We start from the raw sequence: 17,500 nt of genomic DNA on the forward strand, positions 1-17,500 counted from the left end.
AGAACAAGACCATGTTTATATGTTGCAATGTGAAAAAAACAAAGTCTTCTTGTCTCTCATAATGACTGTGAAATTCCAACAAGAGTGCAAAACAGCCAAAGTTGCCATCCCTAAATCAAAACCAGTAGTCAAACGTGGGTGTTTGTCGCTGGTAGAACACGTTTCCTCGAGTATTTACACCTCAAACATGCCCCCGCTGACCCTCTGGACTGGAAGCAGACTTTGGCGCTTCCATCCAGATGGACAAACCCTGGCTGATCAGCAATCAATAGCCTTGGATCCGCCTCCACCAGCTGCTCAAACAGGACCGATCCTAAACCGCTCTTTTGTTACCTGTGTCACTTTTACAAGCTGACCCGTGTTGGACACAAACAGAGGCAGCATTCCTCGGACCCCCCCCCATCCCCCCAGCTGTAGTGTTCTTGGTAGAGGTTGACCGCCGACACACACCCACCAGAGGGCATAATTGCACACTAGAAGACTTATGACAGGGTTTTCCCCGGTTTGTGGCACTTGAAGGCAACACTCAGCAGGCCACAATTCAAGTCAGCGGGATATTCCAAACGTTTCTGGTTTCGATGACTTGAGAAGTCACGAAAATAAACTACTCTCGACACAAGAGTCCGCCGTAATGGTACTACGGACATCCGGAGGTTTCGGTATCTCGTTTACCTTCTGCTTGGAGCCTTCCTTCAGCGTGATCCAGTCGTCTCCGTTCGAACTGACGTCCACTTTGTAGGACTTCACGAAGTAAGGTCTCTGGGTCTCCTGGGAAACCGCGCCCTGGGTGCCGATGGCCGAGACGAACCGGAGGAAGCCGAGGTCCACCTGGGGAAGAAGAAGAAGAAGACGATTAGAACCGACACAGAAAGATGTTTGTTTTGTGGTGCATTTTCTGAGGATGGAAACCGATTAACTCGCGGATCAAGTGGACTCGATACGATACCGATACTGGAGCCCTGAGTATTGGGGTGTGGGGACCCCTAGAGGTAGTTGTAGGGTGTCCCCAGCTAAATGACAGATAGTTAATAGCAATATTTGTACACTTACATGTGGACATAAGATAGAAATGTTGTTCAATGTAGCTTTGATGCAGCTAGCTACTTTTGCCGTGTAGCTAGCTACAATTCTCCGGGGATAGCTTTCCCTGTAGCTTAGCTACATTTAATGGAGAGCAACTTGTAGCTTAGCTACATTTAATGGAGAGTAACTTGTAGCTTAGCGTTATTTAATGGAGAGTAACTTGTGAATAGCTACATTTATTGGAGAGTAACTTGTAGCTTAGCTACATTTGATGGAGAGTAACATGTAGCATAGATACATTCAATGGAGAGTAACTTGTGAATAGCTACATTTAATGGAGAGTAACTTGTAGCTTAGCTACATTTAATGGAGAGTAACTTGTAGCTTAGATACATTCAATGGAGAGTAACTTGTGAATAGCTACATTTATTGGAGAGTAACTTGTAGCTTAGCTACATTTAATGGAGAGTAACTTGTAGCTTAGATACATTCAATGGAGAGTAACTTGTGAATAGCTACATTTAATGGAGAGTAACTTGTAGCTTAGCTACAGTTGATGGAGAGTAACATGTAGCTTAGATACATTCAATGGAGAGTAACTTGTGAATAGCTACATTTAATGGAGAGTAACTTGTAGCTTAGCTACAGTTGATGGAGAGTAACATGTAGCTTAGATACATTCAATGGAGAGTAACTTGTGAATAGCTACATTTAATGGAGAGTAACTTGTAGCTTAGCTACATTTAATGGAGAGTAACTTGTAGCTTAGCATTATTTAATGGAGAGAAACTTGTAGCTTAGCGTTATTTAATGGAGAGTAACTTGTAGATTAGTTACATTTAATGGAGAGTAACTTGTAGTTTAGCTACATTTAATGGAGAGTAAGTTGTAGCTTAGCTACATTTAATGGAGAGTAACTTGTAGCTTAGTTACATTTAATGGGGAGTAACTTGTATTTTAGGTACATTTAATGGTGAGTAACTTGTAGCTTAGCTACATTTAATGGAGAGTAACTTGTAGCTTAGCTACATTTAATGGAGAGTAACTTGTAGCTTAGCTACATTTAATGGAGAGTAACTTGTAGCTTAGCTACATTTAATGGAGAGTAACTTGTAGCTTAGCTACATTTAATGGATAGTAACTTGTAGCTTAGCTACATTTAATGGAGAGCAACTTGTAGCTTAGCTACATTTAATGGAGAGTAACTTGTAGCTTAGCTACATTGAATGGAGAGTAACTTGTAGCTTAGCTACATTTAATGGAGAGTAACTTGTAGTTTAGTTACATTTAATGGATAATAACTTGTAGCTTAGCTACATTTAATGGAGAGTAACTTGTAGCTTAGCTACATTTAATGGAGAGTAAATTGTAGTTTAGCTGCATTTAATGGATAGTAACTTGTAGCTTAGCTACATTTAATGGAGAGTAACTTGTAACTTAGCTACATTTAATGGAGAGTAACTTGTAGCTTAGCTACATTTAATGGAGAGTAAATTGTAGCTTAGCGTTATTTAATGGAGAAAAACTTGTAGCTTTGCGTTATTTAATGGAGAGTAACTTGTAGCTTAGCTACATTTAATGGATAGTAATTTGTAGCTTAGCTACATTTAATGGAGAGTAACTTGTAGCTTAGATACATTCAATGGAGAGTAACTTGTAGCTTTGTTACATTTAATGGAGAGTAACTTGTAGCTTATTTACATTTAATGGAGAGTAACTTGTGAATAGCTACATTTATTGGAGAGTAATTTGTAGCTTAGCTACATTTGATGGAGAGTAACTTGTAGCTTAGCTACATTTAATGAAGAGTAACTTGTAGCTTAGCTACATTTAATGGAGAGTAACTTGTAGCTTAGCTACATTTAATGAAGAGTAACTTGTAGCTTAGTTACATTTAATGGGGAGAAACTTGTAGTTTAGCGACATTTAATGGAGAGTAACTTGTAGCTTAGCGTTATTTAATGGAGAGTAACTTGTAGCTTAGCGTTATTTAATGGAGAGTAACTTGTAGCTTAGCTACATTTAATGGAGAGTAACTTGTAGCTTAGTTACATTTAATGGAGAGTAACTTGTAGCTTAGCTACGTTTAATGGAGAGTAACTTGTAGCTTAGCTACATTTAATGGAGAGTAACTTGTAGCTTAGCTACATTTAATGGAGAGTAACTTGTAGCTTAGCTACATTTAATGGACAGTAACTTGTAGCTTAGCTACATTTAATGGAGAGCAACTTGTAGCTTAGCTACATTTAATGGATAGTAACTTGTAGCTTAGCTACATTTAATGGAGAGTAACTTGTAGCTTATCTACATTTAATGGAGAGTAACTTGTAGCTTAGCTACATTGAATGGAGAGTAACTTTTAGCTTAGCTACATTTAATGGAGAGTAACTTGCAGCTTAGCGTTATTTAATGGAAAGTAACTTGTAGCTTAGCGTTATTTAATGGAGAGTAACTTGTAGCTTAGCTACATTTAATGGAGAGTAACTTGTAGCTTAGCTACATTTAATGGAGAGTAAGTTGTAGCTTAGCTACATTTAATGGAGAGTAACTTGTAGCTTAGCTACATTTAATGGAGAGTAACTTGTAGCTTAGTTACATTTAATGCAGACTAACTTGTAGTTTAGCTACTTTTAATGCAGACTAACTTGTAGTTTAGCTACATTTAATGGAGAGTAACTTGTAGCTTAGTTACATTTAATGGGGAGTAACTTGTATTTTAGGTACATTTAATGGTGAGTAACTTGTAGCTTAGCTACATTTAATGGAGAGTAACTTGTAGCTTAGCTACATTTAATGGAGAGTAACTTGTAGCTTAGCTACATTTAATGGAGAGTAACTTGTAGCTTAGCTACATTGAATGGAGAGTAACTTGTAGCTTAGCTACATTTAATGGAGAGTAACTTGTAGCTTAGCTACATTTAATGGAGAGTAACTTGTAGTTTAGCTACATTTAATGGAGAGTAATTTTTATCTTAGCTACATTTAATGGAGAGTAACTTGTAGCTTAGCTTACTACATTTTCCAAGTAGCTGGCAAACAAAAAATGGAGCTATTTGGCCACAATACCCAGCAATATGTTTGGAGGAGAAAAGGTGAGGCCTTTAATCCCAGGAACACCACACCTACCGTCGAGCATGGTGGTGATAGTATTATGCTCTGGGCCTGTTTTGCTGTCAATATAACTGGTGCTTAAATGGGACAATAAAAAGGAAGATTAGCTCCAAATTCTTTAGGACAAGCTAAAATCATCAGCCCGGAGGTTGGGTCTTGGGCGCAGTTGGGTGTTCCAACAGGACAATGACCCCAAACGCACCTCAAAAGTGTTAAAGGAATGGCTAAATCAGGCTAGAATGAAGGTTTTAGAATGTCCTTCCCAAAGTAACGCGACAACAACCACTCAGTCGTCAGAAGAAAATGTACGCAGGCTAATCCTAAATTACGATCCCTTAATCCACCACCGAGTGGCAGTGGTGCACACAGTGAAAGACTTTTGAATATGTGCGTTGTGATCCGACTCTCCATCTTTGACAGGCAGGGATGACATTAATGAGGAGCAATTGCATGCAGATGCAAGTTCAACACGGCAAGTTTGTGCCTTCATGGAACAGGTTTCCAAATTGTGACGGGAGGGCGTGCTTGGAATCTTCAATATGTGCAATTTTAGAGCCTAAGCTTTTGGTGTTTGCATGTACAAACGGGGAAAAAAGACCCAAAAATAAAGTAAAATGCCTCGATTGTAAAATACATTGATTGTAAAATAGCTAAATTGTAAAATACCTCGATTGTAAAAAAAAGTAATTGTAAAATACCTTGATTGTAAAATACATCGATTGTAAAATAGCTTAATTGTAAAATACACAGATTTTAGAATACCTCAGTTGTAAAATACACAGATTGTAAAATAGCTCAATTGTAAAACAGCTCAATTGTAAAATAGCTCAATTGTAAAATGCACATATCGTAAAATACGTCAACTGTAAAATACCTCAATTGTAAAATACATTAATTGTAAAATACCTCAGTTTTAATGTACCTCGATTGTAAAATACCTAAATTGTTAAATAAATAGATTGTAAAATACATCAATTGTAAAATACATCAATTGTAAAATACCTCGATTGTAAAATATATTCATTGTAAAATGTCTCGATTGTAAAATACCTCGAATGCAAAATACATCGATTGTAAAATACATTGATTGTAAAATAAATAAATTGTAAAATACCTCAATTGTAAAACACCTCAATTGTAAAATACCTTGATTGTAAAATACCTCGATTGTAAAAATACTTCTATAGTAAAATACTTCGATTGTAAAATACATCTATTGTAAAGTACATCTATTGTATGAAACAGATTGTAAAATACATCAATTGTAAAATACCTCGATTGTAAAATAAATTCATTGTAAAATGTCTCGATTGTAAAATACCTCGAATGCAAAATAAATCAATTGTAAAATACATTGATTGTAAAATAAATCAATTGTAATATACCTCAATTGTAAAACACCTCAATTGTAAAATACCTTGATTGTAAAATACCTCGATTGTAAAATAATTATATTGTAAAATACATCTATTGTAAAATACATCTATTGTATAAACAGATTGTAAAATACATTCATTGCAAAATGCCTCGATTCTAAAATACATCAATTGTAAAATACATTGATTGTAAAATACATCGATTGTAAATTACATTGATTGTAAAATACCTCGATTGTAAAATACTTCTATTGTAAAATACATATATTGTAAAATACATTGATTGTAAAATACATACATTGTAAAATACTTATATTGTAAAATACTTATATTGTAAAATACATTGATTGTAAAATACATACATTGTAAAATACTTATATTGTAAAATACTTATATTGTAAAATACATTGATTGTAAAATACATATATTGTAAAATACAATGATTGTAAAATACAATCATTGTAAAATACATAGATTGTAAAATACCTCGATTGTAAAATACCTCGATTGTAAAATGCATCGATTGTAAAATACATTGATCGTAAAATACATCAATTATAAAATACATCAATTTGCGGCAGATTTTTCATAAGGTTGTGTCCTAAATTGCAATATTTTTCTTATTCTATCGAAAAGACTTGTGATTTTATTAATTTATCATTCATGTTTTTATCGAGAGCCTTGTAACCGTAAACAAAAGAAGCACAGGGTTTTAACCAAAATATTTAAAAACAAACACTGTATTGACGTTTTACTCCTTTTATACCACACAGACTCAAAAGTAGGCGCTAGATGGCCGTGACATGACATAATCAGAGCTAATCCTCAAATATTTGTACTGTTTCAATTCATATTATGATATTTATTATATATTAATGTCATAAGTCCACATTCTCCGCGTATGTTTAGAACCTTTGTGAACCATCAATAGCGCTTGTTTTTTATTGGTAAATAAGACACTTCAACATCTCTAACATGCAAATACTGCCTCAGCATTGCAAGGTAACATCTGGCGTTAACCGTCATAACCCCGAATGTTAAAATAAATATATAAAACACCATGTAACTGTTTGTCTACTACAGGTCTGACAGTTGAGTCGTTTGATGAATAAAGAGTTGATTTTATGTTAGGAGTTGTGGTCCCTGCTTCGTCTACAAAAGAAACCCTCATAAGTGTTGTTTAGACAATTCAAGGACTTCAGATTGACTTACGAGGAACCAAACCAAACAGTAACAAACTGTGTTCTACCGTCGTCATCTCTGGATCTGTACCAACTGAACCTGTCTTCCGGGTTCCACAAATAACAAGTAAATCAAAAACCTTTAGGGCTTTAGTCTGTCCCCGTTTAATAAAGCTGAGTTTATCTTCCGTTCTATCACACCGGATAGAACGGAAGATTGGAGGAAGGAATTCACAGTCGGTCTTTATTGTAAATCCCCGACTAAATACCAGCGAATCACAGAACATGACGCTATAATAAAAGGATCACGGCTTGTGGAAAAGTATTTTGGAAGTCAACCGATGTCGAGGCTTACTGGTAACAAGCACAGGGAAATGAAAAAGGACAACAAAAATGGTGGAGAAATACACTTACTCATTAGAATACTAACAAGGGACAGCTCTCAATTATCACACCGATGCCTGACCAGGGCTGAGAAAATCTGCAGGGACTCCTTCCAGCCCCACCGAGGACTGTTTTCACTGCTGGTTTCTAGAACGAGGTTCCACAGCCACCGTAAGAGAACCTCCACGGTCTGTAACAGCTTCTTCTCTTGAACGAGTCGAAATAATCCCCTCGATTCAACCCCAAAATACGGATTAACTCGCTCGACTAAAAAGACAATATAACATACATCCATAAACGTGGATGCATATGCAAAAGTGCAATATTTATTCTGTACAGTCATCTATTTCTACACTTGTAAAGAACATCATGTCATGGCTGTCTTGAGTTTCCAATAAGTTCTATTTGTTTGTGATGTAGTGATTGGAGCACATACTTGTTGGTCACAAAAAACATTCATGGCGGTATAAAAAAAAGACTTTAACACTCTTACTAATAATGCGCCACACTGTGAACCCACACCAAACAAGAATGACAAACACATTTCGGGAGAACATCTGCACCGTAACACAACATAAACACAACAGGACAAATACCCAGAATCCCATGCAGCCCTAACTCTTCCTGGATACATTAAACACCCCCGCTACTAAACCCCGCCCACCTTAACTGACGCACAGAGAGGGGGTGGGGGGTGGGGGGGGTTGATGTGTGAGGGAGCAGGCTTGGGGTGGGGGCGGGGTTTGGCGGTAGCAGGGGTGTATAATGCATACTTGCCAACCCTCCCGGATTTTCCGGGAGACTCCCGAAATTCAGCGCCTCTCCCGAAAACCTCCCGGGACAAAATTTCTCCCGAAAATCTCCCGAAATTCAGGCGGAACTGGAGGCCACGCCCCCTCCAGCTCCATGCGGACCTGAGTGACGTGTTGACAGCCTGTTCACAACATTGCCGTAAACAGCAATGTTGTGACACTTTTAAACAGGACAACACTGCCATCTACTGTACATGCATATGTGACCCACCCATAATGTGTCACATTTTTGTGTTGATTTATTTATTTTATTTTGTGGTTTGAATTCGTTTTTGGAGCTGTCATTCCACATTTATCAGTATTCACATTGGTCAGTAGGGGGCAGTAGGGCGTTTCTTCCCAATTGAATGCTATCACCTGCAGACCGGAAGTGTCTTGTCATTCTGATGAGCGCGACCAGTCTGTGAACAATTGAAACGTCCTGTGTGCTTTTTTCCTCCTGTATAACAGGTTAGTTTTGGTGAATCAACTCACTGAATAATATCCATGTGATCTTTATAAGTTTAAGTACACATTCTGATGGTGGAGCCTAACTCTAAAGTGTTTGTGAGTTGTAGTTTGTTATTGTGAATGAATCCAGTGCACAGCTGCAGTAATCAATACAAAAAGGCGACGTGAGCGCGCAATGTTTATATAGGAACTTCTGATCCTAATTCAGACTCCCAAATTAGAGCTCCCGTTTTCTTATTGATTTTATAATGCATATTTGTATAATGTGTGTGTTCTGAAATAGTGACAGAGAATAGAACAAGGATGGACAATTCAACCCTTAACTCAACAATGAGTAGATGAGTGTTATGTGTGTGTATATGTGTAAATAAATGAACACTGAAATTCAAGTATTTCTTTATATATATATATATATATATATATATATATATATATATATATATATATATATATATGTAATAAAATATGTATATATATATAGCTAGAATTCACTGAAAGTCAAGTATTTCTTATATATATATATATATATATATATATATATATATATATATATCTTAACCACGCCCCAAAAGCGCCTTATTGCAGGTAAACTTGCTGTTTGTATACTTTTGACCCAGCACTGTATGTGTAATAATGTGCTCCCACCAATATTAGGAATTCCAGTCAGTCTGAATAGTTGTCTGGCAACATGCAAGAAGGTGAGGTCTCTAGTGGATCCATTAGACATGGCCTGGCAGACAGTAGGTAATGGGCAGAGCATGATTTATTAACGGCCGCTTGTTCGAGGCACAACGCTGAGGTCACATGGGGTCAGGGGCTAGAAAACGGCCCACCTGAACGCTCCTCGCATGTAAAGAATTCCACAGCCGCAATGACAACAAACAAAGCAAGAATGATGATGAGTGAAAGTTCTTCCCGCATGTGACCCTTACACGTCCATACCGTTACTGAACATTTACCACTGACTTGCAGGGCATGTCCTGCCAGGGTGATGCAGGCAAATCCTGCAGAAGGTGGTCCACAAATGAAGACACTGAGCCAGTAAAGAACTCACATGTTTACATGAAGGAACAGCACAATGACATGAACTTGTTTCCATGATAATATTGTTTTGTCTTTTTCATGTGAATAATGCTGTATAATAGACTGTATTTATGTTATTCACATGTGAATAATGCTGTATAATAGACTGTATTTATGTTATTCACGTGTGAATAATGCTGTATAATAGACTGTATTTGTGTTATTCACATGTGAATAATGCTGTATAATAGACTGTATTTATGTTATTCACATGTGAATAATGCTGTATAATAGACTGTATTTATGTTATTCACATGTGTATAATGCTGTATAATAGACTGCATTTATGTTATTCACGTGTCAATAATGTTGTATAATAGACTGTATTTATGTTATTCACATGTGAATAATGCTGTATACTAGACTGTATTTATGTTATTCACATGTGAATAATGCTGTATAATAGACTGTATTTATGTTATTCACATGTGAATAATGCTGTATAATAGACTGTATTTATGTTATTCACATGTGAATAATGCTGTATAATAGACTGTATTTATGTTATTCACGTGTGAATAATGTTGTACAATAGACTGTATATACATTATTCACATTTGAATAAAGCTGTATTATAGACTGTATTTATATTATTCACATGTGAATAATGCTGTATAATAGACTGCATTTATGTTATTCACATGTGAATAATGCTGTATAATAGACTGTATTTCTGTTATTCACATGTGAATAATGCTGTATAATAGACTGTATTTATGTTATTCACATGTGAATAATTCTGTATATTAGACTGTATGTATGTTATTCACATGTGAATAATGATGTATAATAGACTGTATTTATATTATTCACATGTGAATAATGCTGTATAATAGACTGTATTTGTGTTATTCACATGTGAATAATTCTGTATAATAGACTGTATTTGTGTTATTCACATGTGAATAATGATGTATAATAGACTGTATTTATGTTATTCACGTGTGAATAATGCTGTATAATAGACTGTATTTATGTTATTCACATGTGAATAATGCTGTATAATAGACTGTATTTCTGTTATTCACATGTGAATAATGCTGTATAATAGACTGTATTTGCGTTATTCACATGTGAATAATGCTGTATAATAGACTGTATTTATGTTATTCAAATGTGAATAATGCTGTATAATAGACTGTAATTATGTTATTCACATGTGAATAATGCAGTATAATAGACTGTATGTATGTTATTCACATGTGAATAATGCTGTATGATAGACTGTATTTATGTTATTCACATGTGAATAATGATGTATAATATACTGTATTTATGTTATTCACATGTGAATAATGCTGTATAATAGACGGTATTTATGTTATTCACATGTGAATAATGCTGTATAATAGACTGTATTTATATTATTCACGCGTGAATAATGCTGTATAATAGACTGTATATATGTTATTCACATGCGAATAATGCTTGATAATAGACCGTATTTATGTTATTCACTTGTGAATAATTCTATATAATAGACTGTATTTGTGTTATTCACATGTGAATAATGCTGTGCCCTGCGATGAGGTGGCGACTTGTTCAGGGTGTACCCCGCCTTCCGCCCGATTGTAGCTGAGATAGGCTCCAGCGCCCCCGCGACCCCAAAGGGAATAAGCGGTAGAAAATGGATGGATGGATGGAATAATGCTGTATAATAGACTGTATTTATGTTATTCACATGTGAATAATGCTGTATAATAGACTGTATTTATGTTATTCACATGTGAATAATGCTGTATAATAGACTGTATTTATATTATTCACATGTGAATAATGCTGTATAATAGACTGTATTTATGTTTTTCACATGTGAATAATGCTGTGTAATAGACTGTATTTGTGTTATTCACATGTGAATAATGCTGTATAATAGACTGTATTTATATTATTCACATGTGAATAGTGCTGTATAATAGACCGTATTTATGTTATTCACATGTGAATAATGCTGTATAAGACCCAAGACTGTTGAACAACTTAAGCTGTATATCAAGCAAAAATGGGAAATAATTCCACTTAAAAAATGTATCTCCTCAGTTCCCAAACCTTTACTGAGTGTTGTTAAAAGGAAAGGCCATGTAACACAGTGGACTACTTTTTTGCAATGTGTTGCTGCCATTAAATTCTAAGTTCATGATTATTTGCAACCAAAAAAAAAAATGGAAGTTTCTCATTATGAACATTAAAAAGGCTTAGTGGCCACATGCGTGGACAGCACCTTTTAGCTCTTATTTCCAAAAGTGTGTACATTATTGAATTGGGGTCTTATGGCCACATACGTGGACACTTATACTGCCATCTGGTTGTGTCAGAAGAGTGTAACATACAATGGAATTTGGGGGAGAAAAGGTGTAAAAATAACAATTAGCATGTCACTAAACATGATGTACACATTTGTGTACTTATGGACTAAGTACATCATATCAAAAACATGATTTTTATTCTAATTAGGGTCCAATAAGCCCAAATAGCAAAGAGAAATAGAAAAAGCATGTAAACAAACAGCTTGGGCCTTAAGAGGTTACATATCTTGTCTTTGCAGTCTATTTAATTGAATATAAGTTGAAAAGGATTTGTTGTATTCTCATTTCTTTCTTCTACCTGCCATTGACAAACCACCTTCTTTCTAGTCATTTTTCAAGCTATTATGTAAAATTGGGATAGTTTTCCGCGCCGCAGTGGCTGTGAATCACTGGCTGTCTGCACCATTTGACTCCGACGTGTCACCAGGTCACATGATATGTACTTGACACTAAGCACGGTCACTGACGCGTGACTGAATGGGGAAAAACAGTAAAAATAGGGTGCTAGAATGGAAGAAGGAAAAAGAAAAACTAGCCCAGCAATTTCTCCAACTATATATCTCTCTATGCTTGATTGGTTTATAATTGAGCTGCCAGGAGGCCGGCAGTGCTCTGCAAGACGCTTGTCAAACGCTCTTTTAAAAATCCCCCAAATTCTCCGGCATTGAAGAATGTTCCGGTGACAGGACTGCTGCTTGAATAAGTGAGATTAGGTTGCCTCCCGAGAACAACAGCAGAAGAAATCATCACGAGGAATGCCTTTATGGATACCAAAGGATCAGATACAAATAGCTAATAACATCTTTGTTTCATCTTGTTTCAATAAGATGAAACATAAGATGCTAAAATGCGTTTTTTCCCCGTCATTCTTAAGTCAATTCTCTAAAAAAAGATTGTGTGTTTGTCGGTTGTGGTAATAGTTCCAGAAGATTAGAGGGCAATACATTTTCCTTTCAGAGAAATAGTATTAGTCAAACATTGGAGGACCCCCGACAAGCCCCACTCACCACCTCACATTTGTTATACTAGTCACCCAGCAGACATTGATACGACGTTGATTACATGTACATGTCCTTGAAATCCGACTTTGAAACAACATTGCTAAATAGTTGTTTGTAAAATGAGACAACGTTGATGTCTAATGTTGGATCCACGTTGTTGGTCAAGGTAAAGAAATGATTTTCAAGGTAAAAAATTTTTTTCAAGGTAAATTTTTTTTTTCAAGGTTGAAAATGATTTTCAAGGTAAAAAAATCATTTTCAAGGTAAAAAATGATTTTCAAGGTAAAAAATCATTTTCAAGGTAAAAAATCATTTTCAATTTTTTTTAATTTTTTAAAAATGTTTTAATATTTTTTATTATTTTTTTCATTTTTTTATTTTTATTTTTTATTTTTAAAAAAAAATGTTTTCAACTTTTTTTTTAAATGTTTTATTTTTTTTTAAACAATTTAAAACAATTTTTAAAAATTTAAATTTTTTAAACAATTTTAACAATTAACATTTTTTTTTTAGGGTTAGGGTTAGAGATAGGGTTAGGGTTAGAATTAGGGTTAGGGTTAGGGTTAGGGTTAGGGTAAAAACATTTTTAAAAAGTTAAAAAAAGTTTTAAAAAAAGTTAAAAAAAAGTTAAGAAAAAGTTACAAAAAAGTTAAAAAAAAAGTTTTAAAAAAAGTTAAAAAAAAAGTTTTAAAAAAGTTAAAAAAAAGTTTAAAAAAAAGTTAAATTTTTTTTTTTTAAGTTTTTTTTTTTTTTAATTTAAAAAAAAAATAAAAAAATAAATAAAAATTATAATAATAATAATTAAAAAAAAATAAAATTAAAAAAATTAAAACAATTAAATTAAAATAAAAAAATAAAAATAAAAATTTTTTTAAAAATTAAAAAAAAATTTTAAGAAAAAATCAAAATTTGTTATAAAAAAAAAAAAAAAAAAATAAAACTTTTTTTTTTAAATTAAAAAAAAAAATTAAGTTCAAACATGATTTTCAAGGTAAAATATGATTTTCAAGGTAAAAAAAATTTTCAAGGTAAAAAAAAATTTTCAAGGTAAAATTTTTTTTTCAAGGTAAAAAATGATTTTCAAGGTAAACAAATGATTTTCAAGGTACATTTTTTTTTCAAGGTACAATTTTTTTTTCAAAATTTAAAATTATTTTCAAGGTAAGAAATGATTTTCAAAGTAAAAAAAATGTTTCAAGGTAAAAAAAGTTTTTCAAGGTAAATTTTTTTTTCAAGGTAAATTTTTTTTTTCAAGGTAAAAAATGATTTTCAAGGTTAAAAATGATTTTCAAATTGTTTTAATTTTTTAAAGATGTTTTTAAAAAAAAATTTATTTTTATTTTTTTTTTTATTATTATTTTTTATTTATTTATTTTTGTATTTTTTTTAACTTGAGTACTTTTCATTTGTATATTCTCCCAGTTTCTCTTTGTCATATGCTTGGTTAGTGTCTTAACCTTGGAATGTGAATACCTCCTCCACTTGTTCCTTATCAGTGTTGCGAGGGGGGAGGGCTTTCATTGTGTGCAAGGAGTTGGCTTTTCCGTTTGAATGTCAGATCAACTAGAGTAGCTAATATGAATGTATTGGTTAAGCTGATCTCCTAAAGCTTTAGTAAAACTTGATAATATTCATATTCTGTCTTGATGGTCCTTTTTACTCAGCATATATGTCATCGAAAGTAATTTAGATTCCCTGGGAGGAAGAGCTGGTCGACGCAACAGAGTCAAGGCAGGCGGCCAAATACTTTTGGCAATAGGATGTACGTATAATTCTGAACACATTGTTGCTGATATCCACACCAGGCTGGTGTGAGTGACTCCAGCTCTGAGTCATGGCGACCAGACGCTGACACAGGCCACGGACAGGAAAAGGAAGGCAGGTATAAGTCACGTCTGGATGACGGCGCCGAGAAGGAGCGTTTAGTAATCACGAGGCTAATTATGAGCTGGGGTTTTGTCTCCTGGTCTTTACATCCCTTCATGGCTGGATTCAACTTTTCATCTGCTCCACTCAAGTGTGATTCTCTGTCCCTTCATTGATTTTCCAATGGAGAGTGGCGAGGCCACGGGCAAGCTTCCTTTCTTTCCATTTGTACGCCGCACCGAGGATAATGGCCACGGTCTTACTGGAAGTTGCACGCAGGCCTCTTTGAGAAAATGCGCTGCTAATAACCTGCTGGTCACATGAAGACGACAATGGAGGGCGCTCACTGACCTTTGCATGTTTGGAAGGAAAAGGATTTGATTCTTTTATTGAAAATACACCGCGGGAAAAAGGCTTTCCATAATGATGTAGTTTTGTCGGGGAAGTGTGCAATTACTGGTTAGTCAGTGGAACGCAACTTGTTATCTTTGCTAAGTGGACTGCATTGTTCACAGCTGTTTACTTTGCGGAGCTGCACCCAGCAAATTAGTTCAGCCGCAACCACCTTGTAAACCAAGCACCTGTTGACACACTCCGACTTCATGGAATTAGTAGTATATATATATATATATATATATATATATATATATATATATATGTGTATATGTATATAGTATATATATATGCATATATATATATAAATATACATACTTGTATACAAATATATATACATATATACATATAGATATATAGATATATATGCATGTATACATACAGTATATATATATATTGTATGTGTGTGTAATATATATGTATATATATATATATATATATATATGTATATATATATATATATATATACAGTATACATATACATATACATACATGCATATATAATATATATATATATATATATATATATATATATATACACACACACATACTATAGATATGTACTGTATGTATATATATATATATATATATATATATATGTTTTACAATTGAGGTATTTTACAATTGATTTATTTTACAATTAATGTATTTTACAATCGATGTATTTGGCATTCGAGGCATTTTACAATCGAGACATTTTACAATGAATGTATTTTACAATTGAAGTATTTTACAATTGATGCATTTTACAATCTATTTATTTAACAATTTAGGTATTTTATAATAGAGGTACATTAAAACCGAGGTATTTTACAATTAATGTATTTTACAATTGAGGTATTTTACAATTGATGTATTTTACAATAGATGTATTTTACAATCAAAGTATTTTACAATAGAAGTATTTTACAATTGAGGTATTTTACAATCAAGGTATTTTACAATTGAGGTGTTTTACAATTGAGGTATTTTACAATTGATTTATTTTACAATTAATGTATTTTACAATCAATGTATTTTGCATTCGAGGCATTTTACAATCGAGACATTTTACAATGAATGTATTTCAGTTATATATATACAGTATATATATATATATATATATATATTTATATATATATATATATATATATATATGTATATATATATATGTACTGTATATATAACTATATATATATATATATATATATATATATATATATATATATATATAATGTACATATAACTATAAATATATATATATATATATATATATATATATATATATATATATATATATATATATATGTACTGTATATATATATATATATATATATATATATATATATATATATATATATATATATATATATATATATATATATGTGTGTGTTCATATGTGTACATATTAAAATAATATAATGAATATATAATTATTACTTAAATGAGTGTGGTTGAATTTTTTTTATGCTGAATGGACTTTTTTTTATAACATCCACAAAGTTCGGTGAGCGTGTGTTTTTATCTTTTATCTTTTTTTTGCACCATGACTAGGGAAGGTCGTCTGTATTGCCATGCGTCATATAAACAAATGCTGTGCATTCAGTGCATATAAAACATTATTGAATAGGAAAAATCTAATGTTTTCCACTACACGGCGACAACATTTGTTAGTCTTTTAAAATGACCGCACTCTCCCTGCGGGCGACATTCCTTATCAAATATACGACGTCTCGCGGGCCACAGTTTGGACACCCCTGGTGTAAACAAACCCCCCGCTATGTTTAATGAGTTATTTCATTCTTAACCCTAAGACATGATTCGAACCAGAACCAGACGAATGATCTCTTTTCATGATTAAAACAGTTTGGAGGGTAATGAATACATGAATACAAATAATCATGCTACTGTAGAATGATTGGAGATGAATTATAGATACAGCTATGGTACTGTATGTAATATTGCCATTATGACTTGTTCAATAAAAAGGCTTTTTAAGTATCGACAGTTGGGCTCTGTCCAAGACATGTCAATTATTCATGTTGTGTGTGCGTGCAATCAATGTTGCACATCCACTGAATCCTGCAGACACTCCAGTGACTCTTTGAGGCCATCACATCCTTTCTCTCTAATACGCCGCCAGATTTTTAGACCTTCCCCCCCCCCATCATGGCCCCCCGAGGAACCCTTACTTCTCAGACCGCCTATGCTCGGATCCACAATGTGCAAAATGCAGGTGTTTTCCTTGACAATGCCAAGTGTTAATTTTTTACACACCGCCGCAACCCTGACTCCGTAAAGCCGATGATTCGGGCTTTAAGCCGGGGGAGTCTTGGGCGTGGGCTCATTTATTTTCACTTCAACCTGCTGCGGAGACTCCCGCTGTTCATCCTCTCAGGCTCCAAAGAACATCAGAAGGATAATACGCACAAATCTCACAACCTTCACGCTAATCCGCAAACCTGAATTTCGCAGAGGAATAAGAAGGCGGGCGACGTGAGAGAACTTTCAAAAATGAATGCTTAAAACCTGCCA

At 33.8% G+C, this 17,500-nt stretch overlaps 1 protein-coding gene across 2 annotated transcripts in view; it reads right to left on the reverse strand.

Annotated features, from left to right (window-relative positions):
* Window positions 1-17,500, reverse strand: part of nrp1a (neuropilin 1a) — a 249,455-nt gene that overhangs the window by 89,714 nt on the left and 142,241 nt on the right. For both annotated transcript variants that reach the window (XM_061964875.1, XM_061964874.1), the window contains exon 8: window positions 673-828. In XM_061964875.1, the coding sequence (XP_061820859.1) occupies window positions 673-828 (156 nt within the window). The remainder of the gene's footprint in view (window positions 1-672; window positions 829-17,500) is intronic.

The sequence above is a fragment of the Nerophis lumbriciformis genome, linkage group LG07 (genome assembly GCF_033978685.3).
Source record: "Nerophis lumbriciformis linkage group LG07, RoL_Nlum_v2.1, whole genome shotgun sequence".
In the NCBI taxonomy this organism is placed as follows: domain Eukaryota; kingdom Metazoa; phylum Chordata; class Actinopteri; order Syngnathiformes; family Syngnathidae; genus Nerophis; species Nerophis lumbriciformis.